Source organism: Rhinatrema bivittatum, chromosome 13 (genome assembly GCF_901001135.1).
Source record: "Rhinatrema bivittatum chromosome 13, aRhiBiv1.1, whole genome shotgun sequence".
In the NCBI taxonomy this organism is placed as follows: domain Eukaryota; kingdom Metazoa; phylum Chordata; class Amphibia; order Gymnophiona; family Rhinatrematidae; genus Rhinatrema; species Rhinatrema bivittatum.
Genome location: NC_042627.1, coordinates 59,269,532 through 59,286,689, shown reverse-complemented (window position 1 = coordinate 59,286,689; position 17,158 = coordinate 59,269,532). Strand labels below are relative to the sequence as shown.

Below are 17,158 nucleotides of genomic sequence, written 5' to 3'. Positions count from 1 at the left end.
TAATGAGATTTGTGAGGCAACCCTTGGGTAAATCCATGTTGACTGTGTCCCATTAAACCATGTCTTTCTATATGTTCTTAATTTTGTTCTTTGAACAGTTTTCATGATTTTTTTCCGGAACTGAAGTCATGCTCTCTAGTCTATAGTTTCCCTGATTACCCTGGAGCCTTTTTTAAATATCTGGGTTACATTGGCCACCCTCCAGTCTTCAAGTACAGTGGACGTTTTTAATGATAGGTTATAAATTACTAATAATAGATCTGAAATTTCATTTTTGAGTTCTTTCAGAACTCTGGGGTGTGTACTATCTAGTCCAGGTGATTTGCTACTCTTCAGGTTGTCAAACTGGCCTAGTACATCTTCCAGGTTCACTATGATTTGGTTCAGTTTATCTGAATCATCACCCTTTAAAAAGTCAATGGAATGGTATCTCTGCAATATACTCATTAGTAAACACCAAAGCATATAATTAATTTAGTCTTTCTGCGATGGCGTTATCTTCCCTAAGTGCCCCTTTAATGCCTCTATCATCTAACGGTCCAACTGATTCCCTCAACGGCTTCCTGCTTCAGATATATTTTTAAAGGTTTTCATTATGAATTTTTGCCTGTATGGCCAACTTGTTTTCAAATTTATTTATTTATTTTATTTTATTTATTAAGGCTTTTATATACCGAATTTCTTGATACAAATCAAATCAATTCGGTTTACAATGAACTAAGTAGAATATACAATTAACCAATCAACAAGAGATACAGAGCATACAGTTACATTATAACAAGGAAGCCTTAACTTGGAGTAGGAAAATAAAGAAGGGGTGAACGGAGCAATAAATATATAAAGTGCAATAAAATAGAATAAATACTATTACAGTGGAGGGGGCTAGGAGCCAACCTCTCTTTAATGGATATTAGGCATGAAAAATTTGGAAAAGTTTGTTACAGAGATGTGTGGTGAACAATTCTAGATCAGGCAATGGAAGTTTGTGGTGGGGAGGCTTGGCTGAACAGCCATGTCTTTAGTTTCTTTTTAAAAGTTGTTAGACAAGTCTCCAGTCTGAGGTCCGGAGGCATGGCGTTCCACATGGAAGGGCCTGCTGTAGAGAGTGACCGGTCTCTGATGTTTGCGTGGTGCACTAATTTGATTGTAGGAAACGTGTAAAGATCCCTTGTAAGCATCCCTTAAAGGCCTGGCTGTCGAGTGCAGTCTGAGAGAATGAGACAGATCAAGCGGGGTTTGATGGTGGATATTTTTATGAATGATTGTGAGGAGATTTATGGAGGATCCGGAAGTTTACTGGGAGCCAGTGGAGATCTTTTAGAATAGGAGAAATATGCTCCTCGCCGATTGGTATTTGTCAAAATCCTTGCCGCTGCATTTTGTAGCAGCTGGAGCGGTTTTAATGGTAGAGGCTGGAAGACCATGCAGGATGGAGTTGCAATAGTCGATCTTAGAGAACAGAATGGCTTGGAGGACGGATCTGAAATCATAGTGGAATATGAGCGGTTTGAGTTTTTGAGTACTTGTAAACTTGTAAAAGCACTCCTTAGTAGTGTGTTTTATAAATGCTTAGGTTAAGGTGACTGTCGATTAAGACTCCAAGATCTCTGGCGTGTGATATATGTGGAATATTTTGTGATTGGAGAGTATGGGACTACCTTCTGGAGTAATTAGCAAGAGTTCGGTTTTAGAAGTGTTGAGCACAAGGTTGAGGCTGGATAAGTAGTGGTTTATAGTTTGTAGATGAGCGTTCCATAGCTTGAGTGTTGAGTCCAATGATTTGGATATAGGGATTAAAATTTGAAGGTCATCTGCGGTAAATATAAAATTTGAGTATTGAGGTTTGAAAGTAGGTGGCAGAGGGGAGAGATGTAGATATTAAACAGGGTGGGTGATAGGGAGGAGCCCTGGGGGACGCCAAAAGGAGCATTAGTATGAGGTGATTCCATGTTTTTAATTTTTACCTTATAGCCTCTATTACTGAGGAAAGATTCGAACCATCTGAGGGCTGAGCCTGTAATTCCTATGTCTGAGATCGGTTTTAGGAGGATGTTGTGAGTTTACCGTATCAAAAGCCACAGAAGATTGTCGAGGAGGGCTAAGAGAAATGACTGTCCTTTATCAAAACCAATATATAGTTGATCCAGGAGGGAGGTGAGGAGGTTTCCGTATTGTGTTCTTTTCGGAAAACCATATTGTGACGTGTGAAGTATATTGTGGTCTTCTAGTAATTTGAAAGTTGCTTATTTACAATTTTCTCCATGATCTTAGATACAAATGGGAGATTTGATATGGGACGGTAATTGTTGAGGTCTTTCCGGGTCCAGGTTGGATTTTTTGAGTATGGGTTTGAGTGTGGCCAATTTGAGCGCGTCCGGGAATGTTCCTTGTGTAAGGGAACAATTGATGATATCAGCTAGATATTTGGATAGTATTCTGGGATGAGGATCAGTAACTTGGAGGGTATTTGGTCCAGTGGGTGGGTCGAAGGTTTCATTCTTTTTATCAGCGATTCTACCTCTAAGGTGTGGGTTGAATCAAGGAATCCAATCTTATGTCTGAGTTTGGTAGGAGAACTGTGGTCCGGAAGAGTAGGATTTGTGTTGACAGGTAATCTGGCCAGGGTATTGGTGATTTTATTTTGAAAGAATAAGGCCAGGTCATTGGCCTTTGATTGAGCTGTATCGTCAGGGATGTTAGGAAGAGCTGTTTTTGGTCAGTTCCGAAACATAGGAGAAAGAGGGCCCTCGCATCATACAGCATATCGTGGATGCGGTGAGCAATTAGAAATCTCTTTTTTGTTCGAAGTATTGCTGATCTGTACTGGTGGAGAGTAGTTTTGTATATGGAAAGAGTGAGGGGATTAGAGTTCTTCCTCCATTCTTTTTCTTTCCGTCTTAGATTTTGCTTCTGAGTGCGGAGTTCATTAGAGAACCACGGTTGCTTATTTTTATGGGCGGGGTTTTATAATTTTTTTGACATTGGGCATAGTTCGTTAGCTATCATTTCAGTGATGTGTTTTGCCATGAGGTGATAGCTGAATTGGGATTGAAAGATCCAAGTTTGGGAGATTTCTGATCAGGGATTTGCCAAGATCTTCTGAAGAACAAGTTTTCCTGTAGTATAGAGTTGTAGGCTGATGAGGTGTGGTCAATCCTGTCAATGACCTGAAGGTGGAGTTGATCATAAAATGATCTGACCATGGGACTGGTAGGCATAAGGGGGGTGAGAGTGGGGAAAGATAGAATTTGTGAAGATACAGATCAAGAGTGTGACCCGCTTATGTGTTGGTTGGTTAATGTGCTGTTTGAAGCCCATGTCCGAAAGTGCTGATAGGAAAAGCATCACAGTTGGTCGATCGAGGACTAGCATCAATTGGAGGTTAAAATCTCCAATGATTATGGCAGGAGAGTCTAGTTTTTAGGTATTTGGCTATAACCTCTATCATGGGAGAGGCATCTTGATCTAAAAGTCCAGGAGGCGCCTGTCTTATCTCTCTTAGCCTGTCTTATCAATGTTTTACATTTAACTTGCCAATGCTTATGCTTTTTCCTATTTTCTTCAGATGGATCCTTCCAATTTTGAAGGAAGTCCCTTTTGGTTTAAAATAGCCTCTTTCACCTCGCCTTTTTAAACTGCCTTTCAGTTATTTTTTCTATTTTCCTCATTTTATCAAAGTTTCCCTTTTGAAAGTTTAGTGCTAGAGCTGTAGATTGCTTATTGACCCTCTTCCAGTCTTAATTTACCCACCATTACCTCTCACACCAAATCTTGCGCTCCAATAATAATTAGATCTAAAATAGCTTTATTTCTCATCAGTTCCTGAATCAGTTGCTCCAGGAAGCAGTCAACTTTCTCTGAGCATGTTCTGATGTTACATTTACCCAGTCAGTATTGGGGTAATTGAAGTCTCCTATTATTACTGCATTGTCAAATTGGTTAGCTTCCCTAATTTCTCTTTGCATTTCATCATCCCTCTTATCATTTTGGCCAGGTGGATGGTAGTATATTCCCTAATACACATTGGATTTCTACCCATGAAGATTCTACTGTGCATTTAGTCTCTTGCAGGATCTTTATCCTGTTTGACTCTATGCCATCCTCTAAATAGCTCTATATAGCTCTCTTTGCCTCAGCTCTGCTACAAAGAAGGTGAAAAGACTTTCAGTATTAATGTACCCGTAGCGCTGGCCGGCCCCAGATTTTCAAAGGGAAACTCCAAGGAGTTTCCCTTTGAAAATGTGACTGCAGTCTCCCACAGAGTTTAAAGATTGCCCCATTAACTTTGCATGTTTTTAGATCCATCAGCATTATCTACGTTTGTTTGTTTTTTAAAATAATTTCTTTTATCAAATGTTCATCATTAAAAGTGAATCAATACAATAATTATCTTTTATGGTTTAATTAACAATATCCTATCAAATACTTTTCTTTTTATATCTCCTCTCCCCTGCCCTGTTCAGATTTTTTTTTTTAGCAGTGACTGAGGCTAACCTATAAATGTTTATTTGGGCTTTGCTTAGATTTCCTCTATAACGGTATAATTAGCATGTCTCTGTCAGTATTGGTTTGCAGGATATCTGAAATATGTCTGATTAGTGCTGATATGTTCCAATATCATATGGGCAAAAGTTCTTTTATTTTTGCATTTAGGGCAAATCTTTGCTATTGTCTTTTTTTCATTTTTTTATTGGTGCGTAATGTACATGGCGTAAAAATAAGAAATCAATTTGTATGGTTATACTTGTGGTTATTGATCTTTCCTTTAATAATAATAATATACTAAGAAGAACATAAGAATTGCCATACTGGGTCAGACAGAAGGTCCATCAAGCCTAATATCCTGTATCCAGCAATGGCCAATCCAGACCACAGATAACTGGCAAGATCCCAAACAGTTAATAGATCCCATGCTACTAACGCCCAGGGATAAGCAGTGGCTCTCCCCAAGTCTACCTGCTTAATAACAATTTATGGACTTCTTCTGCAGAGATGTAATAGTGATTACTATCTTTTTGGCTCGGCAGTTGCTCCCATGGAATTTCAACTCAGAATCCACCTCTTTTGGGCTGCAGTGCCATGAGCCTTCATTTACAACTACCTTGGGTTTTTCCTCTATTTTATAACGCCCCCTACCTACCCCAGCTGTTGTAATGAGGGTCCTTGGCCGGGGATACAGACTGTGGCTCTGTCTGGAACCCGGGATGGCTGAGACTGACGCCTGCCCTGGGGGCTGTGACGTACTGATGATCATCTCTCACCAGTCAGCACAGTCTGTGCTGGCTCCCACGCCAATCAAAGGCCTTCTGGTGAATCTTCCACTGTGTCCTGAAAACTAATTGTTCTCCCTGTATTTTTCCTTTTCAGAGGAGGAACGGAGGGTGAAGGCTAATGATCGTGAATACAATGAAAAGTTTTGTTACGCAGTAAGTATGGCTTCATAAACTAATTTTTCCATGTCTGAGCAACCCGAAAATTAAAAAAAACCCCAAAAACAAACTACAGAGCCTGGCATGGGCTAGGACCCAGGAAAGACTGGCTAATTAAGGTCCCCAAAAGTCAAGGATATGGTTATTACTTTTTTTTAAATTTTCTGTACACAGTGAGTACTGCTTCTGAGGTATTACAAAGCATGACCTACCACAGCAGGCCTCTCATCTTCCTTCATAATCTGGCTATAAGATCACAGAGGTTCCCTGATACTGGGTCGGAAAAGCTGAGATTAAAAACGGGCCAGTTTCTTGGTTGTAAAGATGCCTGACATATTAATCTTAAGTAACTGTACTTGATTTTTTTTTCAATAGCTGCATATAAGGTGCAAAGCAAGTTTTAAAAAAATGCGCTCATGAAATCCTCAGATCCCCCTTCTCAGATCCGAGCGAGTTTGGGGCAAGGTCCAAATGGACTTGGAAGCCCCCGGAGTGGGAGAAAGCTGCCTGGCCCCTAAAACTCTACCTTCCAGCACAGCGGCAGCAGGAAATAACTGACTGAAATACAGTTTATTTCACGCCCGGTAATCTCTGATCTCCTTGTCCAGGCAAATCATTATAAGCCATTTGTTTGAAATTTATTTTTGAAAAACAAAGAGGCTGGTGGAGATCTGTGTCTAGAAGGGGTGATGGATTTCAGGCTTTGCCAGTTATCTCTGCTTTCCAGCCTGGCTTGAATTGGGTGTCGCTGTTGCTAGGTGTCTAACAGCAGCCTTCCAGCCATGCACCATCAATCTGTCACCACTCTCCCCATCCTGGAGCGTCATGGCTCAGGGAGAAGCAAAAAGCTACAGCCGTGGACGTGGTCATATTTTATCCCTTTTGAATTAATTCACGTTTTCTATTGAGTGGAGGATATTTTCCGAGAAGGACATTTCTCGTTGCCCTGCTGATTTTCTCGCTGGGGTTGTCAGGGATATTTAAGTAAGGCTGGAACATAAACACAGGAGAGAAGGGCCTCTGTAACTGATATATTCTGTTATTAGCCCAGAGACTATGGATTTAAACCTGCTCTTTTTTTTTTTTCTCTCTCTTTCGGGAGGGGGGCCCAGCAGTTTCCTCCTTCATGCTCCTTTGAGCTTCGGGTAAAGTTGAAACACAGGACTGCTCACATAAATCCGGGCGGATTTACGCGAGCAGGGCTTTTAAAATCCGCCCGATAAAATGTACTCTTCTTCCCCATTTTTCTGCCTGTGGAAAAAAGTCTTAATCAAATAGGACCCAATGACATTTTCATTGCTGGCAAATTAAAGGGTTTTCCTTTTTATCATTTGGATTGAATAAATGACTATAATTGTTTAGGTATGTTTTTCTTTTTTTTAATTTATTATTTATTGAGTTATAACATTTAAATACAAATGAAATAATCAAGGCATTCAGGAAATATCAACAATAATCCAAATTGTCATGCACATTTGACCAGTTATCTAGCCCACGTCAAGGGGGAATAGGAGAACCAGACCCGCTGTGTGTCAATAACATTTTAATACAGCCTTTCTACCCCTTACCTACCCTTAAATAACAGGCTACCTTTGAGACATCCCTTAGAAAACGATCCAGTTGCAAAGGATCTAGGAAAAATAATTTATTATTTTGATATGTTATCAAACACTTACAAGGAAATTTGAGAAAAAAAACTAACACCCAAATCTAGAGCTAATTATTTGAAAGAAAGAAAGTGTTTTCTATGTGCTTGAGTTGCACGTGAAACATCTGGAAAGACTTGTATCTTTTGTCCACAAAATACTAATTCTTTACTTCAAAAAGAACAAATCTTTATTCTGCTTTAAAGAAAAAGAAACTAACAAAGTAGCTCTAGTTGGGATGTTGTCTATGGAGTCCTCCAAAAAGGTGGAAACCCCAGGACTTTCCAAAATATCTATACCCCCTTCCTGTGTATGGATCGCTCTCTTTTTTGGCAAGTAATACATCTTAGATATAACTGGGATTTTCTCAGGTTCAAAAGGTAATACTTCACTAGCATACTTCTTAAAAGGTTCACTAGGTGAAAGCAGTCTAGACATAGGAAATTTCAATAGATGTAAATTAAACGATCTTATTTCATTTTCCAAAGTTTCTATCTGATTGTGAAGAATCAAATTATCCTTAATAAATGATGCACCAGTAGCCTGTAATATATTTCCTTGCGAGTTCAACATGGTAACAGAAAGCTCTATATTTTTAATCCTAACATCTTGATCCTCAAACTTTAGCTTAGTTTCCGCTGAGAAGGTATGTATCTGAGATACTGACCTAGTCAGCTTATTATCAATTTTAGCGATCAATCCCCAAACATCTAATAATGTAACATTCTCTGGTTCACAATACTCCCCTCCACTTCATTACTTAATTCAGGAATTATCGAAGGGCATGGAACCATAAGATTACTCTCTGTTCCCAGTTCCCCCAAAAATGTATGTCTCATCTGAATATTCCCCTCTCTAGCATTCCCATTTCTCAAATGAGTTGGGATTGCTGAGGGAGGAGAATTTATAGGAACATTTGCTACATCAGACTCACTAATAAGTTGTTTTATAACAGGTTGTGAGGGGAGTTGTGTGGACCTGGGATGTAAGGATACCCCAAGGAGGGAGTTTCCTTCCATATAGTCCCTTGAATAGGACTCACCCATATGTATTATGTGAGTGTCCATTGTTCCATTTTTCATTGACGAGGAAGGAACCGGAGAAGAAGTCCAAGTCTTTGATTTTCTTTTCCTTCACATTTTTTACCCCCTTTGCTGCGTGGCTTTGGCTGCGAGCCGGCGGCTGCGCACTGCAGGGCCCTTACTTTTAAGGTGTCCCGGGGCTCCTGCTGATGACGTCACATGGGGGCCGTCTCCGGTGCCAGGGCTCTCCCTCGACCAGGGACAAGATCTCTCTCTCTCTCTCTCTGTGCACGGAGGTAACAGCTGATCTCGAGGTCCTCCAACCACTCAGGTCCCGCTCTCCACTCCCCAACCTGTGAGCCACAGGGCCCTTACTTTTAAGGTGTCCTGGGGCTCCTGCTGATGACATCACATGGGGGCCGTCTCCGGTGCCAGGGCTCTCCCTCGACCAGGGACAAGATCTCTCTCTCTTTATGCACACGGAGGTAACAGCTGGTCTCGAGGTCCTCCAACCATGCAGGTCCCGCTCTCCACTCTCCCTAGGTATGTTTTTCTATTAGTTTCTCTGCAGTCTCTATTCATGTCATTTCTTCTTTAAATGAAATAGAACGCCTGCTTTGTTGGCCATTGCTACGCAGGTAGATGGGGAGGTCAAGCTTACTCTTCCTGCAGGTGTGCACTGTCCCCAAAGTATAATGACATCTGTTCGGCAGTAGGAGCTGGGCACAGTTAAATGTGATGGGTTCCCTGTTTGTTTTCCAGTCTCAGTGCATCTTTGCGCCTCTGAGGAAGGAGGCAGTAATGGAAAGGTTGCACCTTTGTGTCCCTCACAGTATTCCCAGCCTGCTTTCTCTCCTCTCTGGGGATCAGAGTTGTCTGTCAGCACCCATTAAAGATCTTAATTTGTGAAAGGGCTCTTGGTGCTAGAAATAACCAGAGACTGTCTGTAGTTGTCAGAATGTGTTGCTGTTTTTGGTCTGCTCTCAGAATCCATAGAGGAAAGGACAAAAGAAGGAGACCCAGGACTCGGGGCAGGTCACGCACATTCCCTGTGCTCAGCCTCTTTGCTTTCTCTGGGTTGTAAGGAACTCAGGCAGGTGACCAGCTTTCATCATCACCTTCCTTTCATTCTGTCAAGCAGGGTTGTACTTTGCAAACTTGCCCTCATCCCTTGCTTCTTTCATAGAAACTGCCCCTTACAATCATCCCCCCCCCCCCCAATCCACATATAACACAGATATTAGGCCTTTTGGGCTTTGTAGTTTCTGCAGAAGAGGTTGACAGTCCTCACATAATGCCAACATCTGGAAACTTGTAGGAGGGAGATTTACTGAGTAAAGAAGGTGATGTAATTTGGCAATGAAAGATCATTGCAACCAGAGCAGTTTCTGTGGGAGAAAATGAAAAACAAGACTGGAAAGGGGCACTCCATGGGAGATGCAGTATTTCCCAAAGCTTTATTTGCATTGAGAATTAATTTCCAAAATGTGGGTGTGTGAAACATGACTAGGCTGTGTTTGTGTATACGTGAACGAGAACGAGTCTGTGTGTGTGTGACAGGGAGAATTTGTGTGTTTGTGTGTGTGAAATTGAGGCAATTGCTGTCCCTTCTTCTCTGTATATTCTCTCCACAAACTAATTTTTTGGGGGAGAATTAGTTAATGAAGATCAATGTTTATATTGATTTATTTATCATTTGAATTTTTTGAATTTTTATTTAGTGTTGGCCTTAAGTGTGTTGCATGTTTGGTATATTATGTTTATTTTTGAGTTAAAACATAAGACTCGCCTTACTGGGTCAGATCAAGGGCCCATCAAGTCCAGTATCCTGTTTCCAACAAGGGGTAGATAGATTCCAGCTACTTATCCCAAGAATAAGCAGTGGATTTCTGCAACTCCATCTTAATAATGGTTTATGGATTTTTCCTCTAGGAACTTGTCCAAACTTTTTTTAAGGCAGCTACACTAATAGCTTTTACCACATCCTCTGGCAATGAATTCCAGAGCTTAATTATGCATTGAGTAAAACAATATTTTCTCTTATTAGTTTTAAACCCAGTAACTTCACTTTGTCCCCCCTGGTCTTTGTACTTTTTGAAAGAGTAAACAACTAATTAACATTTACTCATTCCATTCCACTCATTATTTTATAAACCTCTTTCATTTCTCCCCTCAGCCGTTTCTTCTGCAAGGTAAAGAGCCCTAACTTCTTTAGCCTTTCTTCATAGGGGATTTGTTTCATCCCCTTTATCATCTTGGTCGCCCTTCTCTGTATCTTTTCTAATTCTGTTATATCTTTCTTGAGATGTGGTGACCAGAACTGAACATAATATTCAAGATGAGGTCACACCATGGAGTGATATAAAGGTATTATGATATTCTCTGTTTATTCTCCATTCCTTTCCTAATAATTCCTAGCATTCTGTTTGCTTTCTTGGCTGCTGCTGCACACTGAGCAGAAGATTTCAACATTTTCAACGATGACAACTCAATCCTTTTCCTGAATGATGACTCCTAATGTAGGAGTAACCCTAATGTAGGAGTAACCCAAATTATAGCTACTTGCATTTTGTAGCTATAATTTGGGTTACTCTTCCCTAAGTGCATCACTTTGCACTTATCTACATTAAATTTCATTTGCCATTAGCATGCCCAGACTCCCAGTTTTGCAAGGTCCTGTGATTTGACAACTTTGAATAATTTTGTGTCATTGGCAAATTTGATCACCTCACTTGTTGTTCCCATTTCCTGGTCATTTATGAATATATTAAAAAGCATCGGTCCCAGAACAGATCCCTGGGGCACTCCACTATTCACTTTTTCCATTGGAAAATGTACCATTTAGCCCTACTCTTTCTGTCTTTTAACCAGTTGGCAATTTACAATGGGACATTGCCATCCCATGACTTTCTAATTTCCCAAGGTTTCTCTCATGAGGGACTTTGTCAAATGCTTTCTGGAAATCCAGATACAGTATATCAACTGGCTCACCTTCATCCACATGTTTATCCACAAGGCTAAAGACATGGTTTTTTAGGCAAGCCTTTCCTGATCACAACTGACTCTCCTAACTTTCTCACCTGACAGACTACAACCACTTGTAAATTTCCCGTCAACACCATGTAAATAATTCCTCTCATTGTTACTACCTAAATTATTCCTACTACTCTTCTTCTCCCAGTTCCAATTTCCCTTGTTTTATTGTAACTTACTTTTCTGCCTCTCTACACCTGTTTATCGTTCAATGTTATCACTCCCCTTGTTTTATGTAAACCAGCATGATGTGATTTTATCATGAATGCCGGTATAAAAAAGCTTTAAATAAATAAATAAAATGTTTATTTACACCTTCTAAAAAATGTAGCAGATTAGTGAGGCAAGACTTCCCTTGGCTAAATCCATGTTGGCTTTGTCCTATTAAACTATGCCTGTCTATATGTTCAGCAATTTTGTTCTTTATGATACTTTCTACCATTTTGCCTGGCACAGACATCAGACTCACTGGTCTGTAATTTCCTGGATCACCCCTTGATTCTTTTTTAAAAACTGATGTTACATTGGCAACCTTCCACTCGTTAGGTACCATAGATGATGATGATATCGATAGTTTACAAATTTCCAATAACAGATCCGCAATTTCATTTCTCAGTTCTTTCAGCACTGTGAGATGTATACCATCTGGTCCAGGTGTTAAGCGCTATTATTTGGAAGTATTTTACATTATATGTTTTTGTAATTCATCTCAAGCACCTGGATGTAGGAGCAAGAAACAAGTGTAGTAAATTTAAATTCTGTCAGGGGCCGAGGTGACAAGAAAAGGGAGCACACCGGCTGCTTCACAGGAGTGACTGTGCTCCCGCATTTCTCACTGTGCATTGGAAAGGATCGTGCTGATCTTTGTCTGTGTCTTCAGTTTACACGTGCTGTTTTCCAGGCAGATGAAAATTAGGCACATAAGTTGGAAAAAGGGCATGAACAGAAATTGGTGTCAACTATTTACCATATAGGCCACCTAAAAATGGTTGTTTTTTGTATTGAGAAGAGGAAAAATCCTTCCCAAAGTGGGAGAGAGGGAACTTTGTCTTAAAGAAAGTGCTCTGGCCCACATCATCCCCTCCCCTAAAATAATGAAGTCCCAGGCCTGGATGACAACCTTTAAGGATTATATGTTTCCTTGAACGTGCGAGAATGCACTCAGTAAGCTGTTAGCGTGCAGGGTAATTGGTAATTCCTAGATCTGCCCTTTGGCAGTCTAATGATGCTTGATCTCAGGTAGGCTGCATCTTATCTGATTGTACACCATAGTAACACCTGCCCGCAGAGCACAGCAGCAGCATTTAATCCTCTTACTACCTCTCTTTTGCATTTGATTGAATTGATATTTTTTCACCAAAACTTTCATTTGCACTTACAGGTAAATTTTAAAAGGAGTGCGTGTGCACATATTTGGCACGCGAGCAAAGATATGCTTAATTTTATATTGTGCATGCAAGTACACACGCATATCATTTAAAATATCTCTGCTGCGCATAAGTGTGCAGCCTTTAACGACGTATACTCTGGTGGGGGGGGGGGGGAGAGGGACAATCTGACGCTCTATATATCTCCACTGTAAGAGGGGCACTTTCAACTCAGGGTGGGTTTTGGGAGGGGGGGGGGGGTGTTACAAAAGGGTCTACAGACCCTTGCACCCTTGGCAGACCCATGTTTCACTGCCCCTCCCAAAATCTAATCCTGAGTTGAAAGTGCCCCTCTTGCAGTGGGAGATATAGGGTGTGAGATTGTCTCTCTTACAGTCTCTCTTTCTCTCCTCTCTTCTTCTCTCCCTCCCTCCCCCCCCCCCCCCTCCCCCGGAGTTCAGGACCCCTCTGGCTCAAATCTCCAGACTTGTGCCTCATCAAGACTAGTAGTAAAGTTATGAAAGTAACATGGTGTGTGGTGGCCACTTTTACAAAATTTGGGGTGAATGTGCAGAAGTCTTGGCTCTGCCCCTTTTCTCTGCCTCCTTATTCTTGATGCATACACAGGTATGTACGCACGTACGTCCCAGCTTCTTAAAAATGTGCGTTGCTCATGCGTGGCCCACATACATATGTATGGGATTGCTTTAGCCGCGAACAACTGTTAGAAATAAAGGTGAGCAAACAAGGTGTGGGTGATTCCCCTTTTACTGGGCTATATAATACCTTTGTGACTAGCTTCCGGTGCTCCCTTCATCAGATCAGTGCAGAAGGAGCTACGGATGATTTCACCTGAATCTGCAAATTAATTTCAGGTTGGCTTTGCAATGAATTTGAATGGAATTGTAATTTACTTGCATATTCATGCAATGTGATTTATGGCGCATTCTGCACTGACTCGATAAAGAGAGTGCGGCTCTCAAAAGTTAGTTACAGATGCACAAAGCCAGTCCAGTAAAATGACGTTAGCCACACTTGTTTGTCGACCTTTACTGTCACATATCCAAGTGGGTTACCATGGCAGCCACGTTACTTCTGTATCGCAGAGGTGACTGCTGGGTATTGAAATGAATCACTTCTTTAGAAGAATGAGACGTTTGATGATTCATCTCCAAGTGTCTAGGGAAATGATGCATGGTCAACGTGTGGCTTCCCTTGGTTATTTGCCAGTGATATTGTTCCTGCCGTGGATTCTGATGACTGGAAATGTTCTTAACTAAGAATGAACACCCCCCCCCCCCCCCCCCCCCCCCGTTTTTGTTTTTTTTAAGTGCAGCCTGCAGTAGCAGCATCTTGCCATTTTGGTGTCTAGGGCTCCCTCATTAGGTGTCAGAGGAGAGAGCCAAGCCTGCATCTTAGATATCTCTAGCAGAATGTGACAGTAGGTAAAGACCATCTAATTTGTGCCCCTTGACCCTTCCCACTGCAGTACTGCAAGAGGGCCACCCTGCCACTCTGCTCTGGCTTCACCTGCTTTCTGTGCTTATCCCGGGCTTGAATTCTGCCCCCACCACCTTCCCTGGCAGACTCTCCCTTTAATCCACCACCCTTTCTGTGAAGAAATATTTCCTCTGATTTCACCTTATTTGTGGCTGCACTGTTCAGTAATAATATAACTTATCGGAGTTGAACATATTGTGAATGAAGGAGATCCTCGGCCTTTAGTGCTATAACTTAGGCAACTGTGACCTCTATCCCCAACTTTAATTCTTTTCAGTCAGTAAGCAAGTTATGAGTGGACTGAAAAAAGGCTTCAGCGTAATTTACTAATTAAACACTCCCTTTTGCACCTGAGCCAAAAATCAAGGATGTTATATTGGTCCACTTAGGATCTCTGCTGACTGTCCAGAGAAATAGCTAGGCTGGGTCCCCTTCTGTGTTTCCAAGTTAGGAAGGCTGCTCCTGGCATGACTGCACCCAACTCATTCCTTGTGACTTCCCGAAGTTTCCCAAGAACCCTATCGTGTTTCCAAACTAGGATGACCCCCCCCTTCCAGCCATAGCTGCACCCGACTCACTCCTCGCAGCTTCCTGAGGCCCCCAGCCTTGCTGAGCCACACCGGGTGCTGAGCCCAAATCCTCATGCCTTGCCAGCTGACCCAGCACAACCTCCTCTTCTGCAAACTTGTGCAACTCTAGTGAGAGGGTCCCCATGGCAAGATTCGCAGTTCTGTTGGTCCAAATACAGCTCTTGGCTTGAATATCCCACCACAGGCCTGGGATGGTGCCCCCACAAAACTAAGCTGCAGCCTGACTCCACAGTAAATAGAAAGTTTTCCGCCGTGTGTTATAAAAGACTTTCTTCTGGTGTCAAATAAATAGCATTCCACCAGTGGAAGAAGTTTGATATTGGCTGGAGTCTAGTTTTGGCTTATTTGTTGACTGTGGGGGCCGATGTAATAATTGCGCCCAGCCTAGTGCACAGCTTAACGAATGGACACATGTCCATAACCCCCGATACTGGTCCCCTTATTCCGCCTCCAAAATACATGTCAAATTCGTGTGTAGTTAATAGCGCTCATCGCTTGTAAATTCCATGTAGATGAAGCTATTAACTATTACCCCCACGATGCAATAAATTACCGTTCACCTAATGTGCCCTTATTAATATAGCAAATTTAACACCAGCCCCGGAGCTGGTGTTAAGCCTTGCCACGAGTCAAGGGGGGGTCAAAAAAAAGAAATCCTGGTTTCTGTGGTGCAATCCTACTTAGTATCACGAACATACCCACAGGCCAATTCAGAAAAATGCGCAGGAGAGCTGGCGAGCGCCCGTTCTCCCGGCGTGCGCACAGGCCACTCTCCTGGGCGCGCGATTCAGAAGGGTGGCCCTATGCAAATTAGGGCCCACGGTAAAAGGAGTGGCGGCTGTCAGCGGGTTTGACAGCCGACGCCCAATTTTACCGGCGTCGGTTCTGAAACCTGCTGACAGCCACGGGTTCGGAAAACGGACGCCGGCATAATTGAGCGTCCGTCTTGTGGACCGCGGGGCCGATTTAAAATTTATTTTTTTTTTAATTTTTCTTTTTTTTAACTTTTGGGGCCTCCGACTTAATATCACCATGATATTAAGTTGGAGGGTGCACAGAAAAGCAGTTTTTACTGCTTTTCTGTGCACCCTGTGATACTTTCTGTATCGCGCGGGAATGACTAATAGGGCCATCAACATGCATTTGCATGTTGCGGGCGCTATTAGTTTCGCGTCAAAAACGCGCGTCCAAATGCAGGTTAACAGTGCGCTCCACCGGAGCGCACTGTACTGTATCGGCCTGCCAGTCAGAGGAACCAAAGGCACAGACAGCTATATCATGACAAAATGAAAAAAAGAAAAAAATTCTGGGCATACAATATACAGGCACAATATACATGCTCCAGGCCATGTATTTTGTGTCAGCAGCGGGATAAACGGACGCTTGTATTGAGCGTCCATTTTTCTACCCCGCACACAGCCACGTTTCTTGTGTGCCCGATGCCAAAGACGCACTAGGGATGTACAATTTCCCCTAGTGCATCCTTTTTAGCAGGGCATCTCATTTGCCTATTGCATCGGGCGCCCAGGGGCTGTGGATGTGCGTGCTTTAGAAAGACGGTCGCTCAACACGAGCGCCTGTTTTTACCGCGCACTTTTAGTGCCCCTGCGTGTGTTTAGGGAAGTGCTTTTTTTTTGTGGCTGGTTTCACTCTGGATGCTGTAGGTCTGGGAGACCACGTGCATGGCCGAGGCAACTTTCCCATGCTTGCTGTAGATCGTGTAGGTATTGGACTGGGGAGGGAGTGAGGGAGAACTGAGAAGTGGTTTCGGAAGAGTTTGTTTACATTCCAGTCCGGCTGTCCCTAAAACGACACACGACTCCATTTGCTTATTTATTTATTATTTATTTAACGGTTTTATATACCGACATTCATCAATGATATCACATCGGTTCACAGCGAAACAAGAAACTAGTGCCTGTGGCGGCGCTTTACATCGAACAAGTTTAACATAATACAATTAGAACATATTGAAACATAATAATTAGAGAGTAAGGAAAGGTAGGGGAAATAAAGCATTAATCTAAAATTAAAATAACATGAATACAAGAGGGTAAAAAGAGAAAAAAGGAGGAAAAGTGACAGAAGAATGAAATTAGATTAATAAATTAGTGTAGGCAAAGATTGCTTAGCACAGATTTGTTGTTAATGCATGCAAAATGGTCTGTGAATAAATAAAAAGCAGGCTTTTTTTCGTTTAGCATGCTTTTCTTCCTCCTGAGCCATTTGCATGCCGTTAGTTTGCTGTATCCCACGATACAGAGGGTTTCTCTTGCCCAAGCAAACCAAAACCTGCATTAAAATTGGGCTCTGATTTTAGCAAGGGTTTCATCGCAACGGCCCCTGGGTGCTTAGGTTTAGCTGCATAGAGGCTGGGCAGTTTTCAAGAAGCCCAGGGCTTTCAAAATTATCCTCTTACTGTATTAACCTTCAACAAAAAGAATCGAGAGATGCTTATTTACCTGGTAATAAGGAATTACAAAATGAATGAGTAACCTGAATGAATGTAAGACATAAGGAAATGAAAACTTAACTCAGCTGATAAAGTGATGGAAAAACAGAAACTGCTTT

At 41.9% G+C, this 17,158-nt stretch overlaps 1 protein-coding gene across 1 annotated transcript in view; it reads left to right on the top strand.

Moving 5' to 3' along the window:
- The window catches only part of LOC115074739 (probable phospholipid-transporting ATPase IM), a 126,248-nt gene that overhangs the window by 75,311 nt on the left and 33,779 nt on the right, over nucleotides 1-17,158 (top strand). The window contains exon 4 of the mRNA XM_029574501.1: nucleotides 5,368-5,426. Coding sequence (XP_029430361.1) covers nucleotides 5,368-5,426 — 59 coding nt within the window. The remainder of the gene's footprint in view (nucleotides 1-5,367; nucleotides 5,427-17,158) is intronic.